Raw genomic sequence first — 20,253 nt, 5'->3', positions numbered from 1 at the left:
TTGTGATTAATCGTTTATTGAAATAATTGTCAATTAGTTTAGTAATCGATTAATGGTTAGCTGGAGAATGCAGACGCAAAAAATTCATTTGCTGAAAGAACGTCACATTCAGAGCAGTAAGTAAGCCAAAGCTGTACATAGAATATGTACATTTTGTATTTAAGATCAAAATAAAAAAATCTTTGTTCTACGCAGAACTCCTGAAGTTACATAGTTTTAGCTTCACCTGGTGCAAATTCTGTAAAAACCTCTTTTGCTGTCCGATTATTATTAATGCAATTGATCGACTAATGATCGAGCCTTCACTGAAGGGCTGCTCTGCTGCTGCATTGCAGGCAATAAAATGTTTATTCTCTCATTTAAAAAAGAAATTGAACTATTTGTATATTTCATCTATTTCTACTGTTGTATAAAACAAGCTGAAGTGGTTAACTAAAAAAACATTTACAGAATGTGTAAATTTTTAAAAAAATGATTAATCGTCAAACAAAACAAAAAAAAACTAAATAATTGTTAGTTGCAGCATTAAAAAAAAATGAAGTTCTCCCTTCAAAACGATGAGAAGAAGTGACTTCACACAAGAGCTTTGGGACTCTTGGCTGAGTTTTAATGCTCACATACAGTACAGCACAGTCAGAAGATCCTCTGGAGATCTCACAAACACAAAAGCAAACAGTTAAATACGTAGATAAAGTGTAGCACCAGCAGAGCCTCAGCGGACTCTCCTAAAAACTCTTACTCGCCGTGATTTTCGAAGTAAAACACCTCCGTCTGAATGTCACTAGACACGGTTCACCTGCAGTATCTCACAGCAGCGTTCACCTACAAAGGTTAATCATTTAGAAAAGGACGCATACCGTACCACCAAAAGTGGCATACAAAAGCAAAATTAAATAATGAATGCATTTACATAAGCGTCAGGGGTTTCAGGTGTTTTGGCAACTTTCTGTATCGACACTAATGTTTAAATAATAAAAAAATAGAAAAACAAGAAACTTCATCTGAGAGTATATGAAGCGGAGATAACCGGCACGTAACAATCTTGCATTCTAAGACATAAATATATCACACCGACTGTGCCGTCATTTTCTTTTCTTTATATTCTGCGTTATTTTGCTTTGCTATACTGTTTAAATATTCAAGTTATACAAAAACAAAGAATGACAAAATCCATTACTAATACGGTAATGTGAAAAAATAGTATCAAAGGGATTTTCTAAACCTGTGAATCGAATGCGACGCTGCTTTAAATGCGCCGTTGTTCAGTACTGGTACAGTTATGTATGGAGCCTGCTAAGTAGACAAGATGACAACATGTTTGGTTGGTGATTTATGATTGTTGTGGAAAAAAAACATCTTTTTTTTACTTATTGGGCTACATGTGTGAAAGATGTTTTTCAGAGTCAAGATTGTACAGTTCTGGTCAGAAATTTACCTCCACCCATGAACATGACATTAGAATGATATTATCATAATTTTGAGCATTTAATGATTTTATTATCATTTAATTTCTTTTGTTTTTTTTCCAATTTGTTTCCATAATAGAAAAGAATGGAACAACATAAAACAGAAATTAGGTCCACAACTTTGGATTTGTTGTGGATTTTCTCTAATAAGACTCAAATATTTACATACACACACCCTCACTAGTCTCTAGTTAAATATATCATAACAGAGATATTTTATCATGGCATCCATGATAAGGATGAGTGACTTCTAACTGGAACTGTACGTCGAGATCTGCGAACGTAGATCAGGTAGAGAGAGAACAATAGGCAAATTTGTGATAATTGCGTGTGACATCATGAAATTATTGGCAAACTGGTTCAGAAAGAGTCTTCTGGTCTGTGAGCCTCTGGGAATCTCAGTCTACAAGTGTCAGATCAGATTCTTTGGCTGTCCGTCTGCTTCGATTTGCTCTGTTGGTTAAATAAAACTCAAGTCAAATTCCCCCTCCCCTAACAGCAGACGTTTTTTAATTTTTAGCCTCTCGGAACATAAATGAATTACTTTCTGTAGGTTTTCATCCGCTGAAATGCCCTTTTACGATCCCATTAGGACCATTTAATGCTAAAACGGAGGTAAAAATGCTAAAAATGTTTCTAAAAGGCTGAAAATGTAAAGCATAAGAAGGATCCTAATTCAAACGGAGACTTTTTCTCTCCCATCGGATCACAGACCGGCTGCCCAGAGAACCGAACCCCTCTAGAATGTTCTACCGGACACCGGGTTTGGCACAGTTTTCAGAACTTGGTCTGCTTTAGTTTGTCGATGTGGTAGCACAGCTTCAAGGCCGGCCCGAGCTTCAGTCCGAGGTACTTCATGATCATGTCGCTCTTCAGGAGCAGCAAGGCGTTTCCGTCAATCTCCTGGAAGAAGAAGATTTATTTTTTATTTATAACAAAACATTTATTTACAGTAATGAAGTGCACAAAATACAATTAAAAACACAAGATATCACATCAGGACAAGCTTAAAAATAATTAAATAAGGTGCTTGTTAAATATCAGTTTTCCCTGATGAGATTTCACAAAATCCCATTGAAACCCCATAGCTGCAGGGAATTTTTTTAATTCCCAGTGGCTCTGTGGGAGCAAAACTCCAGCCTCAGGCTGGCCTTGACGTTGCACTTCCACAGAGCCTCGGCATCGAGTTGATGCATATGTGGAAATCAGTGAGGTTTTCCTTCTGGACTCACAAAAACAACTGTAAGGAATTAATGATGGATACTTAATAGTTATGAATCAAACGTCCAATCAGGCATGAATGTATCAAAATTAACTGAGTAAACGGATTTCCTTAATCGGGGAGCTATTTTTGCAACCTTACAAAAAACAAATTTGGAAAAACAAAATATATCACAATCGGATGCATGAAATATCGGCACTGACATCGGTATCGGCCAATATTCGTCTTTTCCTTTTACATTTTGGTAAAAGAAAAAGTTTTATTTATCGGTCCGATAAATAAAAGTGGGCCTATTTTAACAACCAATATTGAGTTCCGTGTTCTTGCCATTTGTTTCGGGAGGTGCAGGAGAGAAGAGTGGTCATGTGGTTTTTGTTTTGTCATGTGACAATGACAGTGATGCAGCAAAGGATTGTGGGGAGTTTAACTGAAGCAGCGAACCAGTGGTACTCTTGGAAAGGTCAGCATCTGATTGGTTGTAAATCACTCTTCTGTAAATGGATTCTTCCATTAGCATTTCAAACTGCTGACCGTGAAAACAGTAATCTTGCTATAAAAGTTGGGTTTCATCTCTACTGCAGGTGCTTGAAGGCAAATCAAAACAGAGTGTGTTGGATCTTTAAAGACTAAATGGTGAACCAAACAATTTTGCCACTGAACTCTAAATTACGGCGATCAGGCTTGGATCTTTTCCCTCATTGAAAACATACCTGGAGTTTTGCCTTGATTCTTTTATGCATTTTTGAGAAATCCTTGAATCTCCCATGGCAACCATTTTGAGACGTTTAAGTTTGTACTTTTCAGGAGAACGGTTGTAAACGGCATAATGCAGAGTTTTCATCACTTCCTGAAGGCGGGGTGTTGGAAAGAGCAGCAGCTTCTTAAAGGGACAGAGGCCCAATTACAAGGCATCTAATTTAGAAGTCAAATCTCTTTAAGGTTATATTTTAAGTACAGAAAATTTTTATATCACCTGAAGGTGACAGCTTCTTGTTATTTGTGCTATAAAATGGTACTCTGGCCCGGAAAATACATAAATATATTATTTTAACATTATGACTTATGGGTCTTAAACATGGGATTATTTGACAGTCTCAGAAACCTCATCTGTGGGATGAAACCATCATTTCAGCTCAATCTAAAGGTCTTCTTCAAAGTTCTTGTCAGAGCTGTGAGAGTCACACACCTAAGAGTTCATATCGCTGCACACACATCCGACTCACGTGCTTCCTGAAGATGTCTGCATGTGGGCCCAGAGCCTGGGGATCTGCATCTCTGATGAACCAAACCACGTCCTCCACAGACCACGTGGTCGGGTCCTTATTGGCCGGAGCTTTGGATTCCTGGGATTCTGGAGACACATTATATCCTCCTGAGAGAACAGAGTGAGGAGTTTTTACTCCTCTCGGCGGAACAAAGGTCAACACCAGGATAGGTTTGTGTTGGGGCGGTCTCTCACCCGTCCTGTTGCCGTCCGGGAACATGTTGGGGCTGGAGGCCGGCTGCCTGCACATGCTCACGGAGCCCAAGCCGCCGGAGAACTGCTGCGAAGAGCGAAACCCGTAGGAGGACTTGGAGGAGTAGGACGAGCTGATGGAGCCGAAGGCGGAATCGCCGTGGTCGACGGAGTAGCGCTTGCCTTCTGACTGGTCTCCATGATAGTCGTCGGCCACAGACGTCTCAGCTAGTGCCAAGATAGAGCCACGTCAAGACAGAATCAGAGCAAGTTTGGTGTGTGTGACTCTTGGATGCTAAAGCGATACCGTCTGAGTGATAGGATCCACCGCTGCGCTGGCTAATGGGCTGATCGCTGAAGAGGTTTTCACAGTGCAGGCTGCGACAGAGCTTCTTGAGGAAACGAAGCACATAGTCGATGCTGTTCACCACAGGGAGGCTCAAAAGATGCTGCTTCCCATCAAATGTGGCTGGAAGCGCAAAACGACACCAGTTTACACTTTATTTCTCATAAATCGGATTATTAAACCTCTACCGAGGGGCCGGGGGGGTTTCTCTCCTCTCAACCCAATCTCAATTTAAGTGCAAAAAGATTAAAAAAAAGTTAAGTAAACAAGCAGAGAACAACACCTGGTCGAGGTCTTGGTACAGCACCTGATATTTTTTCTCCTCCGTAGCCTTGCGTGAGGAGAGTGAACACGGTTTTTTGCTGGAAGGCGCTGTCGATGCAGCCCTGGACGGCCTGCTGCAGCACTACGGACGGCCGGTCGGGTCCGAAGTGATCGGGAAGCTGCTGGATCTTCTTCCTATCCAGGTTGGGGCCCGTGTTGGCCTGCTTGTTGATGTAGATGCAAACTGAAGCAAAGGAGAGATGGCACCTTGGATTGGGTTTTTCTGTCAAGTTTGGCTGTTTGTTTGTTGTTTTTTTTTAATCTCTTGAGGTCGGGTATGAAGGGAACCCTGAAAAGGCATTAGGGACGCAAGTTATCAATTCATGAGTTGATCTAAATTTGACTAACAAATGACTGAGAAGCGGCTATTTCTTCAAAACCAAAGATTTCTCTTATGTAAAGACAGTTGGCTGTCTTTACATATCATAAAGGTAGATCTAAAAAATATGTATATTATGAAACTTAAAGAGCTTGTTGAGTGTTTATATTTCAGAACAGAACCACACAAAGTTCATTTTGCATCCCACACAGGACTCTGTTTTCTCTTTGCCATTTCTGGTATGGCCCCGCCATCTTTGTTTCTGTATCAACTGGCTCTGGTTAAGGATGACCAGCAGCACCCTCTTCTGGATTATAACCAAATTACAAGTCTAAAAGAAGGCATAAGTGGACTTTATTAGATAATCGATTGGAACTAATTTTGATCCAATAAACCATTAATTGACAATTAATCGTAAGTCATTCACTTGTTTGCATCCTTAAAAGACCCTTTTTACTTATTTCATTTTAGATATTTCCAGATTTTATCTGGTCGGCCAGATAAAATCCAACTAAAAACGTTAAGACTTGTGGTTATAAGGTTTTAAAACAGGAAAAACTTCAAATTATATGTAAACTTCTATGAGGCGCTATCTTTTTTTTTTACCTGTTAGCACCTGGGCTGTGGCAGAATGGGGGATGGTGGCAGCGTCCTGAGGGATGGAGCTCATATCAGGCTCGGGCGTGCTGCTGGGTGGAGAAATAGCCAGAGGGGTCATCACCATCCGCGGTTTGAGCTGTAGAAGAAAAAGTTTCAGAATGCATTTTAATCACGCAGCAGGAGGTTAATTATCAGAGTACTTTTTAAAGAGTTGTTCCTCTAAAGTTAGAACAATAACGTGTCTGCAGCAAAAAAATAAAAATAAAATCTCCCAGATGCTACGTTTTACGCAGTGGTAACACTAACAAGGTATGCTGGGGTTTCACAAGTTTAACTAAAATTTCTCGTCAGATAATTTCTGTGCTTTCAAGTCATTTAAATTTGAGTAGCAAGAGGAAGACACACTCCACAGCGTGGAGTGATGCCTCAGTATCCGTCTCGGCAAAGATCAGCAGCTGGCTATGAGCAAAACGCCGCTGACTTCCAGTCAGCTAAACATTCATCATCAGATTTTATTGTTGGTTTTTTGCGCTCATGTGGTCTGGCTCTGGTAAGGTTCTTTACCGAACAAAGAGGTCAAATATTTTCAAACGTTCCAAGAATTACCGTATTTTTTGGACTATAAGCCGCTACCCTTTTCCCACGCTTTGAACCATGCGGCTTTTAGCCCGGTGCGGCTTTTCTGTGGATTTTCCTTCAACCACCAGGGGGCTCTTTAGCAGGAAGTGAATCATTGGAAGTCAAAATTGGAAATCAAAGAAGAAAGTGATCATTTTCATTTAGAACAAGCACATGCTAGCAGCAGGCATGTTGGAGAAATGTTTTCAAACTCAAACCCCCTCATCATGGAAACAACATGAAGAAGTTCATATGATGCAGCTTTTAAGTTGAGGGCTGTTGATCTGGTAATACAGGAGGGAAATACAGCCACTGCACGTAAACTTGGCGTGAACAAACCATGGTTCGGCGTTGGAGACGCCCTTTGCTGCAGAAAACCGAGAACGGTGGAGATACCAGGGGCTTATAGATGTACATTTCTAGTTTAAAAATAAAAATGTAGGTGCAGCTTATAGTATGGTGCGCTTTAGAGTCCGGAAAATACGGTAAAATAAGTTTAAAAGGTGGCTGATTCTCCTTCTCCAGTTCTGTGAAACAACTTCCTGCAGTCAACATGAACTGAGCTTTAAAATGTTCAAAGTTCAGGTGACGGACTCACTTGAACTCTGTGGTTTTCAACACAGCAACCACTGGACATTACGCTGTGTTTGTATTTCTAAATCTGTTTTTTGTTCATTTTTAAATCTGCTACTATATTATATTGCGTCATACCGTTTTGTACGACCAGGCCACTGTTGAAGATGAAATTGTGGATCTCAACAAGGCTACTCATAAATAAGTGGAATAAATAAAACAAAATATTAAGAAATTTTACAACTCGTTTTTGTTAGATGCTTTTTGTTTCCCACTTTATAGTTTTACGCAGTTTTGTCGAATTTCTGTCCAACTCAACAGAGACGCATTTTCATAAATCAGAGATTTACTTCGACTTTAACGCAGAGTTGGGAAATAAAATGTTAATAAAATGTGTATAATTTTTCATTTATTTTCAGGAGTGATTTATTGATTCACTTTTCTTAAAACAAAAACAAAAAAACACTAACCTTTAAAATCCTAAGTTGAAATTTTTTAAAGTAAATCTTGTATTTAAGTAATTAAGCCAACAGTAAGCTATGCTTCTCCATCCTTCTGAATATTTTCTCAAGTTGTTCTATAGTTATTGTATTTCCTTAAGTTTTACTTGATATTATGACATTTATGTTATTTTGTAATAAGTTGGAAGCTATCTATCATTTACATATTCAAAATAAATTTTTAAAAAAAAAACAGTTTCTGCTGTTAAATGTGTTGTTTTTGTAATAAGATCCTTCAGGCTGGTGTAAGAACTGTGGGTTTCTGGATATAGGAAGTATCATATAACTGGAGTGTTTTGTTTTTTGTCATATGTTAAAAAAATGACAATAAAATATCCTGAATCAATTAACGGGAAGAACAGTTCAGATTTTTCAGCATTTGACCGGCTGATAGCCCAATCAGAACTAATCAAAACAACATTTTGCCAATGTTGATATCTGCGTTTTTCTTCCCCCCTTTTAATTCATAGTTAAAAATAAACAAAAACCAACAAGAAAAAAGAAACCTATCAGCCAAATCAGAAATGCGCTTCAGTCTGTGTTTCCAGCTCCTTGTGCTCACATCCATTTTTAATCGCCCGCCCAGCACAGTCCCATCCATCCCCATCTGGCTGACCTTGAAGCCCGGCTTTCTCCCCCTCTTCTTCGGCACTTTGAGCGGCGGCAGCGACTCGGGGTACCGGTTGGGGAAATCCATCTTGGCCACGCTGCGGAGAGGGGGCCTGCCCCTCTTCCTGCCCGGTATCTTCCCCGGCTGGCTGGGGATGAAGGAGGGAGCCACTGCGGCCGACTGCATGTCACCGTTGCTGCTGCTGCTGTCTGACTTCTGTGCTGCTGCAGCAAGTACACTCATCTGGAGCTGCAGACAAAAAAAGAAGAAGAAGGGGGGGGGGGACCTTTCAGACCTGCACTTTGCTTGCACATTGATCCTGGATACTATAAGTCGCAGCATTAGCATCCATTAGAAGCGGGCTGGGTTGCTAAAGGAAGCGTGGATTGCAGCAACATCTGACCAGTAAAAACACTCTCAGGAGAAGCACTTAGCTCTGCCGTAATTAAACAACACAAAGAGAAGCCATGGACGACCTGTAAGGAAACACCACCTCCGTCCTGCACTGATAACACATAAATAAACCTGATAGGGGAAGGGGAGGCGAAGACGGGGAGTCACTATTACCTGCTGTCCTCTATTGTGAAAGCCCAGCAGCAGAGAGCGTTTGTTTTATATCCAGCAGGCCTAAAGGTGACAAACAGCTAAATCCCTCACAATGCAGGAAAAGCCATCTAGGTTGTTTTTGGGGGGTTTTCTGCATGCGGCTTTCCCCTCGTCTCCCCTTTTGGTGAACACACTGCTGCTGCTGCTGCTGCTCGGCACACAGGCTGCAGACATCTCATTAGACTAATGCATTCAGCACTGCCAGAGAGAGAGAGGGAGGGAGGGAGGGAGAGAGCAAGAGGAAGAGGAAGGGGGTGGGGGGTGAAATTGACTTCACCATGGCTACCCAGCTATGAATTACCATTAAGATGACAGCGTCTACCCTGTTGTTAAAAGAAGACGGAACAGAGGGAAGGAAACAAAAAAAAAACTCCAACAAAAAACAAACAACAAAATAAACAGATAAGGACTGTGGTTCATCTTCTCCCCCCTGCAGCAGCGCATACAAAAAGAAACAATAAGCCGGCTGCTCTCATGCTCAAAACATCTTAAAGTGAGGAGATCGGCGTGAAAGACGAGGCATGTAAACAAACGAGGAATCGATCCGTCGGCTGCACTCACCATCCGAAGCAGATGTGGAGATGTGGAGTATCCCCGCGCTCCGGGCTGCTGCTGCTGCTGCTGCTGCTGCTGCTGGCTCTCCTCCCTGCCTCCAATAGCAGAGCGCCTATATGAAAGCAAGGCGGATTCCACTGTAATACTGTACGTGTGTGTGTGTACAGCAGACACTGACAGACAGTGAGCGAGTGACAATATGTGTGTGTGTGTGTGTGGGGGTGTGTGTGTGTGTGTGCATTAAAGAGACATGGAGGGACAGGAGGAGGGGGGCCTCTGTTGTCATGACAACAAGCCTGTAAGCCCTGCCGGTTGTCTGCCATGTTTTATCAGCGACTCTGGCTCAGTGCAGAGATGATAGTTTCTCCTTTTTGTTCCTTTTAGTTAAAATGTTGTTTTGGATTTAAGGCTGCAGAGGTTTATTGGGTAATCACTAGCATGTTTATGTTATTATTATCATTTTATAGATGTTTTATGAGGAACAAAAAATGAAAATGCTTGAAATACACAGTGGTTTTAGCTATCTAAATGGTATCAGTTAGTGTTTTTCTTCACTGCATTATAAAACAATGAATGTGCAATGATGGAAGTTGTGGGAAAACCTCCAAAAACATCTATCAAAACCATCTGATTAACTGCAGTTTGAGAAAGAAAAAAAAACAATTGGAAAGGCTTTCAGTGATTATTTCAATTTAACTAAAATATATATTTAAAAGACCAGTAAAGTAACAACTATAAAAAACTTCTGAAAGATTATTTGTTGTATCAATATACATTCCAAAAATAACTGTGTTATCCATGTTTTTCCTAGCATAACGTTTATGTACAGGGCCTTTAAAATGTATTTATACGTTTGTAAAGCCCGTACAATGTGACAAATTGTTTAAAAATTGTCCCATTGTACAAGAGTGAAAAATGTTTCAAAGTTCGTCACCTTCAAAGCAAAATTTTATCCACTTTATTAACCCATTTTATTTTCAAAACTTTTTTTCACAAATAATATCCTGTCTTTTTCTTTTTTTAACGTCTGATACCGCTAAATAAAAATAAATACATTCGAATATTTTGTCGCATAAAAACAGCAACAGAAAACGTCGAACGTTTCTCGTCGTAAAGTGATAAAATGTGAAAACTCAAAGTTAGAGATCTGTCGCCCCCTGCAGGATCGAACAGAAACTTCCTCACTGTTCTTCTGTTCGGTGTTGCTGTGCTAATAAAGTTTCGCAGATGACCTTTGACACCAAGATGTCAGCCTACATGCCGCTCTCTGTGAAGATGTCACCGTCGGCCTTGGTGGGAATAAAGTGCGTTTTTAAAGAGCAGTTTTGTTCTAGAAAGATTTTAAAATGCTTAACAGAGCTCTACAGGCGAGGTGAGACGAATTAGTTGCGTGTTTTATATTAATTAGTGTTTCTTTTATTAAAAAATATATATAAATGTGTCATTTGTCCTGTTAATTGTACGGTTATTGTTGTTTTGTACAAAGAAATAGTGAATTTTTACACTTTCTCAGCTATCGAATTAGTTACCTTCTAAAATTTGCTCGCCTTTATAATCACAGCTCGGACTTTTGAAGCGGGAAACAATGAAGTGACGTACCTTTTTTTTTTGTTTTCGGTGTGACGTCTGTCAGGTTACTCGGTGACGGCTGGCCAGGCGGCGACGGCGGTGGAGGTGGAGAGCGGTGTGACCGCCGCCGGGTTCAGCGGTCCTTTGGATCACTACAGCGGGCTGATCCGAGCCGGGAGCCTGCGGGAGGACGAGCACCAGAGAGCAGTACTGCAGAAGCTGGACGAGCTGCACAAAACGCTGAGAGGATACACCAATAGACCCACATCCATCATGTCGAGGGTAAACATTAACATACATGTCCTCATTTTTATGTGACCACTAAAGAGCCGCGTATTCTTATGACTTAAACCAGAAAAAAACATTGTACTTAAGTTATCTGAAGCGTAACGGTTAAAAGTATGGGTTGCCAAATGTGCCAAAAATGTTTGTGCGTGTACGTACTTTTCTGTGTAACTGTACACAGAGCAGCAGCTGATTGTTGCATTGTCTTTGGAAAGACATAATTAGATAAAACATTTAATATTATTGGTTGTATTGGTGTCCGTACAGATGTGCTGCTGTTTGATGACATTGTTCACTGTTTGAGTTCATGCAATGTGTTTGTTTTGTGTCATTTGTTGAAGTGTTGTTCTGGTTCACGGTTTTTACCTGTCATTGTGTGATTTCACCCTCTGCTGTTTGTTGTCATATTGTCTATCATACAAAATCGGATTAGAGCCACTGAAAAAAAACAAATCTGACTTTATTTTCCTCTCAAAATTCAGAGATTAAAAGCTGAATTATTATTATTTATTTATTTATTTATTTTTACGTAATTTGGAAACTGGTAAAAGAACAAAAAAATGTTTTAAATCCTTTAAAAATATTTAAGTACGCATCATCATAAACTAATAGTTAATCAAATGTCATCTTAAAGTCTGATTTATTAGATTTTATGTAAAAATTGATCAGATTGTGCCCATAAATATAGGCCATAATTGTGTGTTTGAGCAGAATAGCTATCCTAAAAATATGACCATATAAACACAGAAATCTTTAACCAGAAACAAAATGTATGATTTTTTTTCCCCCATGGCTATCAGGCCTTAAATCCTACAGAAAACATATAAGACGACCTGAAGAGAAAACAGCAGAAGAGAAGACTGAGGACTGTGGACAGATTCAGTCAAAGATCTGTCTCTCTGTAAGATGCAACCTTGTGAAACGTCACAGGAGAAAACTGAGTTCTGTCCTCCTGGACAAAGGACAGAACTCAGGGATCGACTACTGCAAATGGACTGGGCAAAGTTTGACCAACTTTGCCAACAATTGTGCCGCCAAAGATTTTGTTGGGAAAAAAAAAAAAAGTTAATGTTGGAATTTTTTCCTCCCACTGAATATATATGCAAAATTTTCTCAAATTTATTGCCTTTTTTCTTCCTCCCATTCAAGGTCTTGAAAAATACCGTGCTTCAGTATTTTTATTTATTTTTTTTACGTCTGATCTGTTTAAGGATTTTTTTGTTTTTCTCCTCCGTCATTATTGAGTTTATTTAAACTTTGCTTTTAACTTTGGAATTTATTGAACTTCTTAAATTTCCTTTTGGGATCAATGAAATATTTTTGAATGTGAATTGAACAAAAATATTTCAAATGCCTCACTAATGGTAAAAAGAGAAGAAAGCAGCCTCTGCTTGTTCATGAAACTGCTTTCAATTACTTTTTGACATGATGAAAAATCTTCCTAACTCAAACTGGTCAGAATCTTGTTACTGATTTACGTGTGTGTGTGTGTGTGTGTGTGTTCGTTCTCCAGTTTTTCTCCAAACCAAAGCCCCCTCAAGGCTGCTACATCTACGGCGACGTCGGTAAGAGAACTGAAGCATGAAGCCTGATCATCTGGCTTTAATGCGTTTTATTTATTCATGCGATCCTGTTATGTTGTTTTTGTTTCAGGCACAGGGAAGACGATGGTGATGGACATGTTTTATTCACATGTGGAAACGGAGAGGAAAAAGAGGGTCCACTTCCACGGTTTTATGTTGGACGTGCATAAAAGTGAGTGGTTTGTCTGGTTCTGAGGTAACAGCGCTTTGGTTCGGCGCAGAATAATGGATGAAGAAATTAGCTCTGAATGCATCAACAAAAACGACATGCTCCTCCTCCATCGAGAGACAGACGTACATTTTGGGAAAAGTCACAGAGGGATGTTAATACTTCTCCAACTTTTATTTTGGTTTGTTTTGCACCTAATTTTCGCTGCTTGGTTTCAGGAATCCATCGGTTGAAGCAGAGCATGCCCAAAAGGAAAGCAGGGAAAATGGCCAAATCTTACGACCCCATCGCTCCGGTTGCCGAGGAGATCAGCGAGGAGGCCCGTCTGCTTTGCTTCGATGAGTTCCAGGTGCTTTAGATGACCTTCTTAAAGAAACAGAACCCCCACGTGTTTATTCACGCCGTTAAAATGACTCTTATTGCTAACTTCCATTTCAGGTCACAGATATCGCCGATGCCATGATCCTGAAGCAGCTTTTTGAAAATCTGTTTCTGAACGGCGTTGTTGTCGTGGCGACGTCCAACCGTCCACCTGAAGGTCATTAGTGAGGTTTTTAGCACATTTGCTCAAAACTGCATATTTTTTGTAGTTTTTGTCTGGATAAGAAGAAACTAATCAATTAAATAAATAAAAAAGTTATTGGAAGTTTTTCCTCCCCAAAACAACCAAAATTAAAGATCGTCGGTCTTGTGTCACTCTAATATTATTCTACAGGTAAAATTGTAGCTTGGCACGTTTACCCAGCCAATAATTGAAACCAGTAAAGGAGTGATTTTTTAAATTTTATTATAATTCGTAAGAAAGGGAAGTTCAAATCATTGTAGACCCAAAACTATAAGAGTTTTTGTCATTATTAAAAGAAACACACCAAGTTAGCAAACACTTTTGGACTCAGATGGGAAAAAATGAAGGAAAATATTCAGGCTGTTCTTGGTGATAAGAACAGGATTTGGGTCTGTTTCTGTTTAAAACGGATTCATTTAGTTAATATTTCACAAAAGCTGCAGCTAACATTTCAAAACCCGTTATGTTCCATCAGATTTGTATAAAAACGGCCTGCAGAGAGTCAACTTTGTGCCTTTCATCGCGGTGTTGCAGGTAAGTTAAAACATACTGAACCCGCCTTCCAGCAGACGGCCCTTTAAAGGTGAAACGTCTCTTTGGCCACCTGCAGAAATATTGCCAAACTCTTCGCCTCGATTCAGGCATCGACTACCGCAAGCAGAACAGACCTTCTGCGGGGAAACTTTACTTCCTGTAAGTCACGCTCGGCTTGACGAAAACATAGCAGGAACGCTGCTTTTCTTTCCTTTAGCAATTCTTTCATTCTCTGTAGCTCCGGTGAACCTGACGCCGAGGCAACGCTGGACAAAATGTTCGACGAGTTGGCTTTTAAACAGAACGACAGTGAGTGCCCAACTCCACACCTGCCAACGTCTGCTACTGTGGCGCATGGCTAACGTTTGTCTTTTCTTAAATGTTTAGTTACCCGGCCGCGAGTTTTAAACGTTCACAACCGGAAGGTCCGTCTGAACAAAGCCTGCGGGACGATCGCAGACTGTACGTTTGAGGAGCTGTGCGACAGAGTGAGTCTGTTTGTTTCGCATTTTTAGGGTTGATATTGTTTGACCTGACAGGGGTCATGCATTCAGCATGTGTCCATAAACACAGAGAACCCCACACTGCAAAAATACTTAATATTACCAAGTATTTGGTCGAGTTTCAAGTGCAAATATCTTGATACAGTTGAAGTAAGAGAAAACTAATTAACAAGTCATTTCTCAGCAACATAGAAGAGCTTGTTTTAAATCAATACTTTCTTAATATTGATGAAAAAGTAGTGGTTACATTTGTCAGATTATTTCACTAAAAACCTGGGGGAAAAATCTTGTTATAAGTGAAATAATCTGCCAATGGAACAAGAACTTTTTCATCAATATTAAGGAGTTATTGACTTAAAACAAGCTTCTATTTATTCCTGAAAAGTTGTTTTTAAGTTAGTTTTGTCTTTTCAAGATATTTGCACTAGAAACTAGACAAAAACTGCTTGGTAAGATTTTGTGTTTTTGCAGTGGACTTTGAAAAACACAGTTTTAAGTGACTATCTTATGAAAATTAAACATTAGTTTTCTAATAAAAGTTCCATCCATCCATCCATCCATCCATTTTCTGTTCACCCTTGTCCCTAATGGGGTCGGGAGGGGTGCTGGTGTCTATCTCCAGCTACGTTCCAGGCGGGAGGCGGGGTTCACCCTGGACAGGTCGCCAGTCTGTCGCAGGGCAACACAAAGACATACAGGACAAACAACCATGCACACACACTCACCCCTAGGGAGAATTTAAAGAGACCAATTAACCTAACAGTCATGTTTTTGGACTGTGGGAGGAAGCCGGAGTACCCGGAGAGAACCCACGCATGCACAGGGAGAACATGCAAACTCCATGCAGAAAGACCCCGGCCGGGAATCGAACCCAGGACCTTCTTGCTGCAAGGCAACAGTGCTACCAACTGCGCCACTGTGCAGCCCCTAATAAAAGTTTTTGAGTAAAAATTTGTTTCATGCTCTACTTGATTCTAACATGAAACAAGTTTTTTTTTTTTTTTTCTGCATTATTTTGAAACCCAGAAATCTCTCTTTCAGCCTTTAGGGGCCAGCGACTACCTGGAAATATCCAGACTGTTTGACACAGTCTTCATCCGACACATTCCTCTGCTGACGCTCAACAAGAAAACTCAGGCCAGGCGGCTCATAACGCTCGTGGACGCGCTCTACGACCACAAGGTACGCCGCCGTCGCTCGTTCGCCCTCCCGGCCCGTGGAGCGAGACGCAAACGTGGAGTCTTCTCTCGGCTCAGGTGCGGGTGGTGATACTCGCCGAACGCCCGCTGGAGGACATTTTTGTTCAAGACGGGGATCACAGTCACGACGAGAGCCACATTCTGATGGATGACCTGGGGCTGAAAAGGGTGAGAATCTGTTTTACCGTTGAGCCTGTTTTCCATGAACAGTCTGTGCTGTCGGGACAGAAAAACATCAGCAATTAAAGAGGCTGTCACTCAGACGGGCTTAGAAAAACGTCAGGAGACAGAAGTGCAGATCCAAAGAGTCGAGTTTCTAGTGGAAATATATTAATGAACTTGAAATAAAACCAAACTAACTCACTAGTAGTGTTTCAGCAGGAAATAGGGGTTTGTTTTAAGTAAATAATTTCTTAAAGTAGTATGTAAAATCAACTCTTTTGAGCTTGTGATGGCTTCCTGAAGGCAGTTTCAAAAAGAGCAGGATTTTTTAAAGCGATAGAGACCCAGTGTCCTAACCTTTTTCAGCTTGAAAATTCTGTTTTGTTTCTTACTTCTGTGTGATGAGTAAAAGTTAGTTTTCATGGTTTAAGTGCAACCAAATCTCTTCCTTTTCCAAACTAATTAGGAATTCAGATCTGAACATTTCTTGAAATTTAAAAAATATATATTTTTGTAAGACGTTCTATTTGTCACATTTTTAGCATTTTTTTAAATTGTAGTTTTATATCTGAATCAAATTATAGATTTTACTGGTGATTCTGTAAAAATTGAGTAACTCTGTCATTTTCCGTCTGTCTACAATGTTCTGAAAGTTGAAAATAACATTTTGCATTTCTGATTGGACCAGCATTAGATCTACTTTTCTACTTACTTTTTTTTTTATTATTTGGCCAAAATCAAAATTGAGTGCCCCAAACTTCACTGAAAACTCACATTTCTCCACTAATATTCTTATATTTCTCTAAAGCGTCGCCTGTTTCCACTCAGTAAACTTTTCTCTCCGTAACAGGACGAAGCCAGCAGTCTGTCCATCTTCAGCGGGGAGGAGGAGAAGTTTGCCTTCCAGAGAACCGTTTCTCGACTCACAGAGATGCAGACTGAAGATTACTGGCTGGACGGGGACAGAAGCTTAAAAGCTTCCGGAAAATAAGAATGCAGGATACTTTATGAACTACTCTCATATATGCCAAAAAAAATACTACATTACTCCATCTCCCCTTTGCACAGAGCACCAGGGGACTGTTTAACAGCATCTGTGCAAATGTACATACAATATTTATTAGTATCTAAAATAATTTTGTCATTTAAATGCAAATTTGCACTTTAAGCGTCATTTTAAGGTGGATTTTTGGGAAGGCATGTCGCTTTTGATCCAGTGTCATATAATAACTCAAGTTTTTTAACTTCTCTGTTGTTTGGGGGAAAAGATATAAAAACACAACATGGACAGTTTATAGAAGTTTATGAGTCTGTTTTGTTTTAAGTATTTCAATAAAATGATTTCTTACTGAGTTGTGTTTTATCTTAATCAATGGATCAGTCCAGTCTGAAAGCAATGGTTAGCTGCTTCTGAAGAAAAGATAATATAAATATGACCACTTTAAATCTTGGTTTCTTATCTGCAAAGAGATACTTTAATTTTATTTTTATTTATTTCCAAAATTTCAGTGGACTAACATGAATTATTTATCCCCCTTTCTGGCATTTAGTCAACCAGACTCCCATATATTTAAAGGGGATTTTGTGTGATTAGAGCAAAACTAAGTACCACATATGTATAGAATGGAATAATAATATTTTATTTATAGTGCACTTTACATGTAAATCTCAAAGTGCTACAAAACGACAATAAAAGCAAAAACCAATCTAAAAACTCATTTTAAATAAATGGAAGGAAATCGCTACACGGGCCACCAGAACATTTTCAAGTCTTACCACAGATACTGTGGATCTCTGCAGCTCCTCCAGAGACACTGTGAGCCTCCAGTCTGCTTTCTTTGTTATTAAACCAACCAATCGAGTTTCGTCTGTTGAACACGATTAATATATTCAAATCCAACTCAAAGTGCATTACAAAGGTTAGGAGCAGAAAACACAATGAAATGATCAAATCAAAGGAAACTAGATGAAACAGTAATAATTATTGATGATAAAACAATGAGGAATTAAAAGTGTGAGAGCTCAATCAGAGGAACTGTGGAAAAGCACTTAGATTATTCAGAAAACACTTGATATGTAAACTAGATAAGATATACTGTATGTTCCGCACTATAAGGCGCACCTTCAATGAATGGCCTGTTTTAAAACTTTTTTCATATATAAGGCGCATAGAATAGACGCTACAGTAAAGGCTGGGGTTACATTATGCATCCATTAGATGGAGCTGCGCTAAAGGGAATGTCAACAAAATAGTCAGATAGGTCAGTCAAACTTTATTAATAGATTACAAACCAGCGTTCTGAAAACTCTGTTCATTCCCAAAATGAATAAACAGCTGTTTTATTATTTTCCCCGAGGTAAAGTCAGTGACGTGGTATTTTTGTGACACAGTTTATCTTTTAATAACAGCAAGGTATAACATTTAGTGGAGGGGAACTTTTCCTCGATTCAATAAACACGTAAAAAACAGTCTGATACTGTTACGGTAAATCAAACGTTAGTGCAATCACAATATATATCCACTTCCGCACCATTGATTGGTTCATGTTAAATTCTCTCGCTGCTGCTCTGTTCCCGTGTTCTACTGCGTGACTGATCGCCTTGAGCTTAAACTTTGCGTCGTCAGCGTGTCTCTTAATAGGAGCCATTTTGGGGTCTCTACACAAAACCCAGCGTGCACCGCGCACTTCTTCTTCTACGGGGGAAAATGAAGTCGGCGGCTGCTTACCGTAGTTGCGAGACCTGCTGTGGCTCAATATTGGTCCATATATAGTCTTCAGCCTCTGTGACGTCAGGAGTCACAGAACTTTTCAGCCTCTGTGACTCCTGACATCACAGAGGCTGAAAACTTCTTTGACTCCTGACGTCACAAAGGCTGAAGACTTCTGACGTCAGGAGTCACAGAGGCTGAAAACTTCTGTCGTCAGGAGTCACAGAGGCTGAAGACTTCCGACGTCAGGAGTCACAGAGGCTGAAAACTTCTGTCGTCAGGAGTCACAGAGGCTGAAAACTTCTGTCGTCAGGAGTCACAGAGGCTGAAAACTTCTTTGACTCCTGACGTCACAGAGGCTGAAGACTTCTGACGTCACGAGTCACAGAGCCTGAAAACTTCCGACGTCAGGAGTCACAGAGGCTGAAGACTTCTGTGACTCCTGACGTCACAGAGGCTGAAAACTTCTGACGTCAGGAGTCACAGAGGCTGAAAACTTCTGACGTCAGGAGTCACAGAGGCTGAAGACTTCTGTGACTCCTGACGTCACAGAGGCTGAAAACTTCTGACGTCAGGAGTCACAGAGGCTGAAAACTTCTGAAGTCAGGAGTCACAGAGGCTGAAAACTTCTGTGACTCCTGACGTCACAGAGGCTGAAGACTTCTGACGTCACGAGTCACAGAGCCTGAAAACTTCCGACGTCAGGAGTCACAGAGGATGAAAACTTCTGTGACTCCTGACGTCACAGAGGCTGAAAACTTCTGACGTCAGGAGTCACAGAGGCTGAAAACTTCCGACGTCAGGAGTCACAGAGGCTGAAGACTTCTGACGTCAGGAGTCACAGAGGCTGAAAACGTCTGTGACTCCTGATGTCACAGAGGCTGAAAACTTCCGACGTCAGGAGTCACAGAGGCTGAAAACTTCTGACGTCAGGAGTCACAGAGGCTGAAAACTTCTGACGTCAGGAGTCACAGAGGCTGAAAACTTCTGACGTCATGAGTCACAGAGGCTGAAAACTTCTGACGTCAGGAGTCACAGAGGCTGAAAACTTCTGACGTCAGGAGTCACAGAGGCTGAAAACTTCTGACGTCATGAGTCACAGAGGCTGAAAACTTCTGACGTCAGGAGTCACAGAGGCTGAAGACTTCTGTGACTCCTGACGTCACAGAGGCTGAAGACTTCTGACGTCATGAGTCACAGAGGCTGAAAACTTCTGACGTCAGGAGTCACAGAGGCTGAAAACTTCTGACGTCAGGAGTCACAGAGCCTGAAAACTTCCGACGTCAGGAGTCACAGAGGCTGAAAACTTCTGTCGTCAGGAGTCACAGAGGCTGAAAACTTCTGACGTCAGGAGTCACAGAGGCTGAAGACTTCTGACGTCAGGAGTCACAGAGACTGAAAACTTCTGTGACTCCTGATGTCACAGAGGCTGAAGACTTCTATTATTTTCCCCGAGGTAAAGTCAGTGATGTGGTATTTTTGTGAAACAGTTTATCTTTTAACAACAGCAAGGTATAACATATAGTGGAGGGGAACTGTTCCTCGATTCAATAAACACGTAAAAAACAGTCTGATACTGTTACGGTAAATCAAACGTTAGTGCAATCACAATATATATCCACTTCCGCACCATTGATTGGTTCATGTTAAATTCTCTCGCTGCTGCTCTGTTCCCGTGTTCTACTGCGTGACTGATCGCCTTGAGCTTAAACTTTGCGTCGTCAGCGTGTCTCTTAATAGGAGCCATTTTGGGGTCTCTACACAAAACCCAGCGTGCAC

The 20,253-nt window shown here is 40.5% G+C and overlaps 2 protein-coding genes across 4 annotated transcripts; one reads left to right on the top strand and one right to left on the bottom strand.

Moving 5' to 3' along the window:
- Positions 1-568: 568 nt before the first annotated feature.
- LOC116709520 (sex comb on midleg-like protein 4) lies at positions 569-9,405 on the bottom strand. 3 transcript variants are annotated; one of them, XM_032548117.1, is made up of 8 exons: positions 9,202-9,405; positions 8,041-8,283; positions 5,740-5,869; positions 4,774-4,998; positions 4,452-4,613; positions 4,148-4,372; positions 3,912-4,060; positions 569-2,369 (listed from the first exon to the last, which is right to left on the bottom strand). In XM_032548117.1, the coding sequence occupies exons 1-8, from the start codon at positions 9,202-9,204 to the stop codon at positions 2,244-2,246; spliced, it is 1,263 nt and encodes a 420-aa protein (XP_032404008.1). In that variant the 5' UTR covers positions 9,205-9,405; the 3' UTR covers positions 569-2,243. The 3 variants fall into 3 exon arrangements, with proteins under 3 accessions (XP_032404008.1, XP_032404007.1, XP_032404006.1); XM_032548116.1 differs by having other exon boundaries at positions 4,798-4,998; positions 9,202-9,391; XM_032548115.1 differs by lacking the exon at positions 9,202-9,405 and adding an exon at positions 8,602-8,818.
- Positions 9,406-10,407: 1,002 nt separating this feature from the next.
- On the top strand, positions 10,408-17,116 carry afg1la (AFG1 like ATPase a). The gene is made up of 13 exons (XM_032548321.1): positions 10,408-10,567; positions 10,829-11,046; positions 12,563-12,614; positions 12,703-12,804; positions 13,020-13,150; positions 13,240-13,339; positions 13,842-13,900; positions 13,977-14,059; positions 14,139-14,209; positions 14,288-14,388; positions 15,445-15,585; positions 15,660-15,770; positions 16,615-17,116. Exons 1-13 carry the CDS (start codon positions 10,423-10,425, stop codon positions 16,753-16,755), a joined length of 1,455 nt encoding a protein of 484 aa, XP_032404212.1. The 5' UTR covers positions 10,408-10,422; the 3' UTR covers positions 16,756-17,116.
- Positions 17,117-20,253: the final 3,137 nt, after the last annotated feature.

The sequence above is a fragment of the Xiphophorus hellerii genome, chromosome 19 (assembly GCF_003331165.1).
Source record: "Xiphophorus hellerii strain 12219 chromosome 19, Xiphophorus_hellerii-4.1, whole genome shotgun sequence".
Classification (NCBI taxonomy): Eukaryota; Metazoa; Chordata; class Actinopteri; order Cyprinodontiformes; family Poeciliidae; genus Xiphophorus; species Xiphophorus hellerii.
Note: the sequence above shows the minus strand (reverse complement) of the source record. Positions and strands in the feature narration are given on the sequence as shown.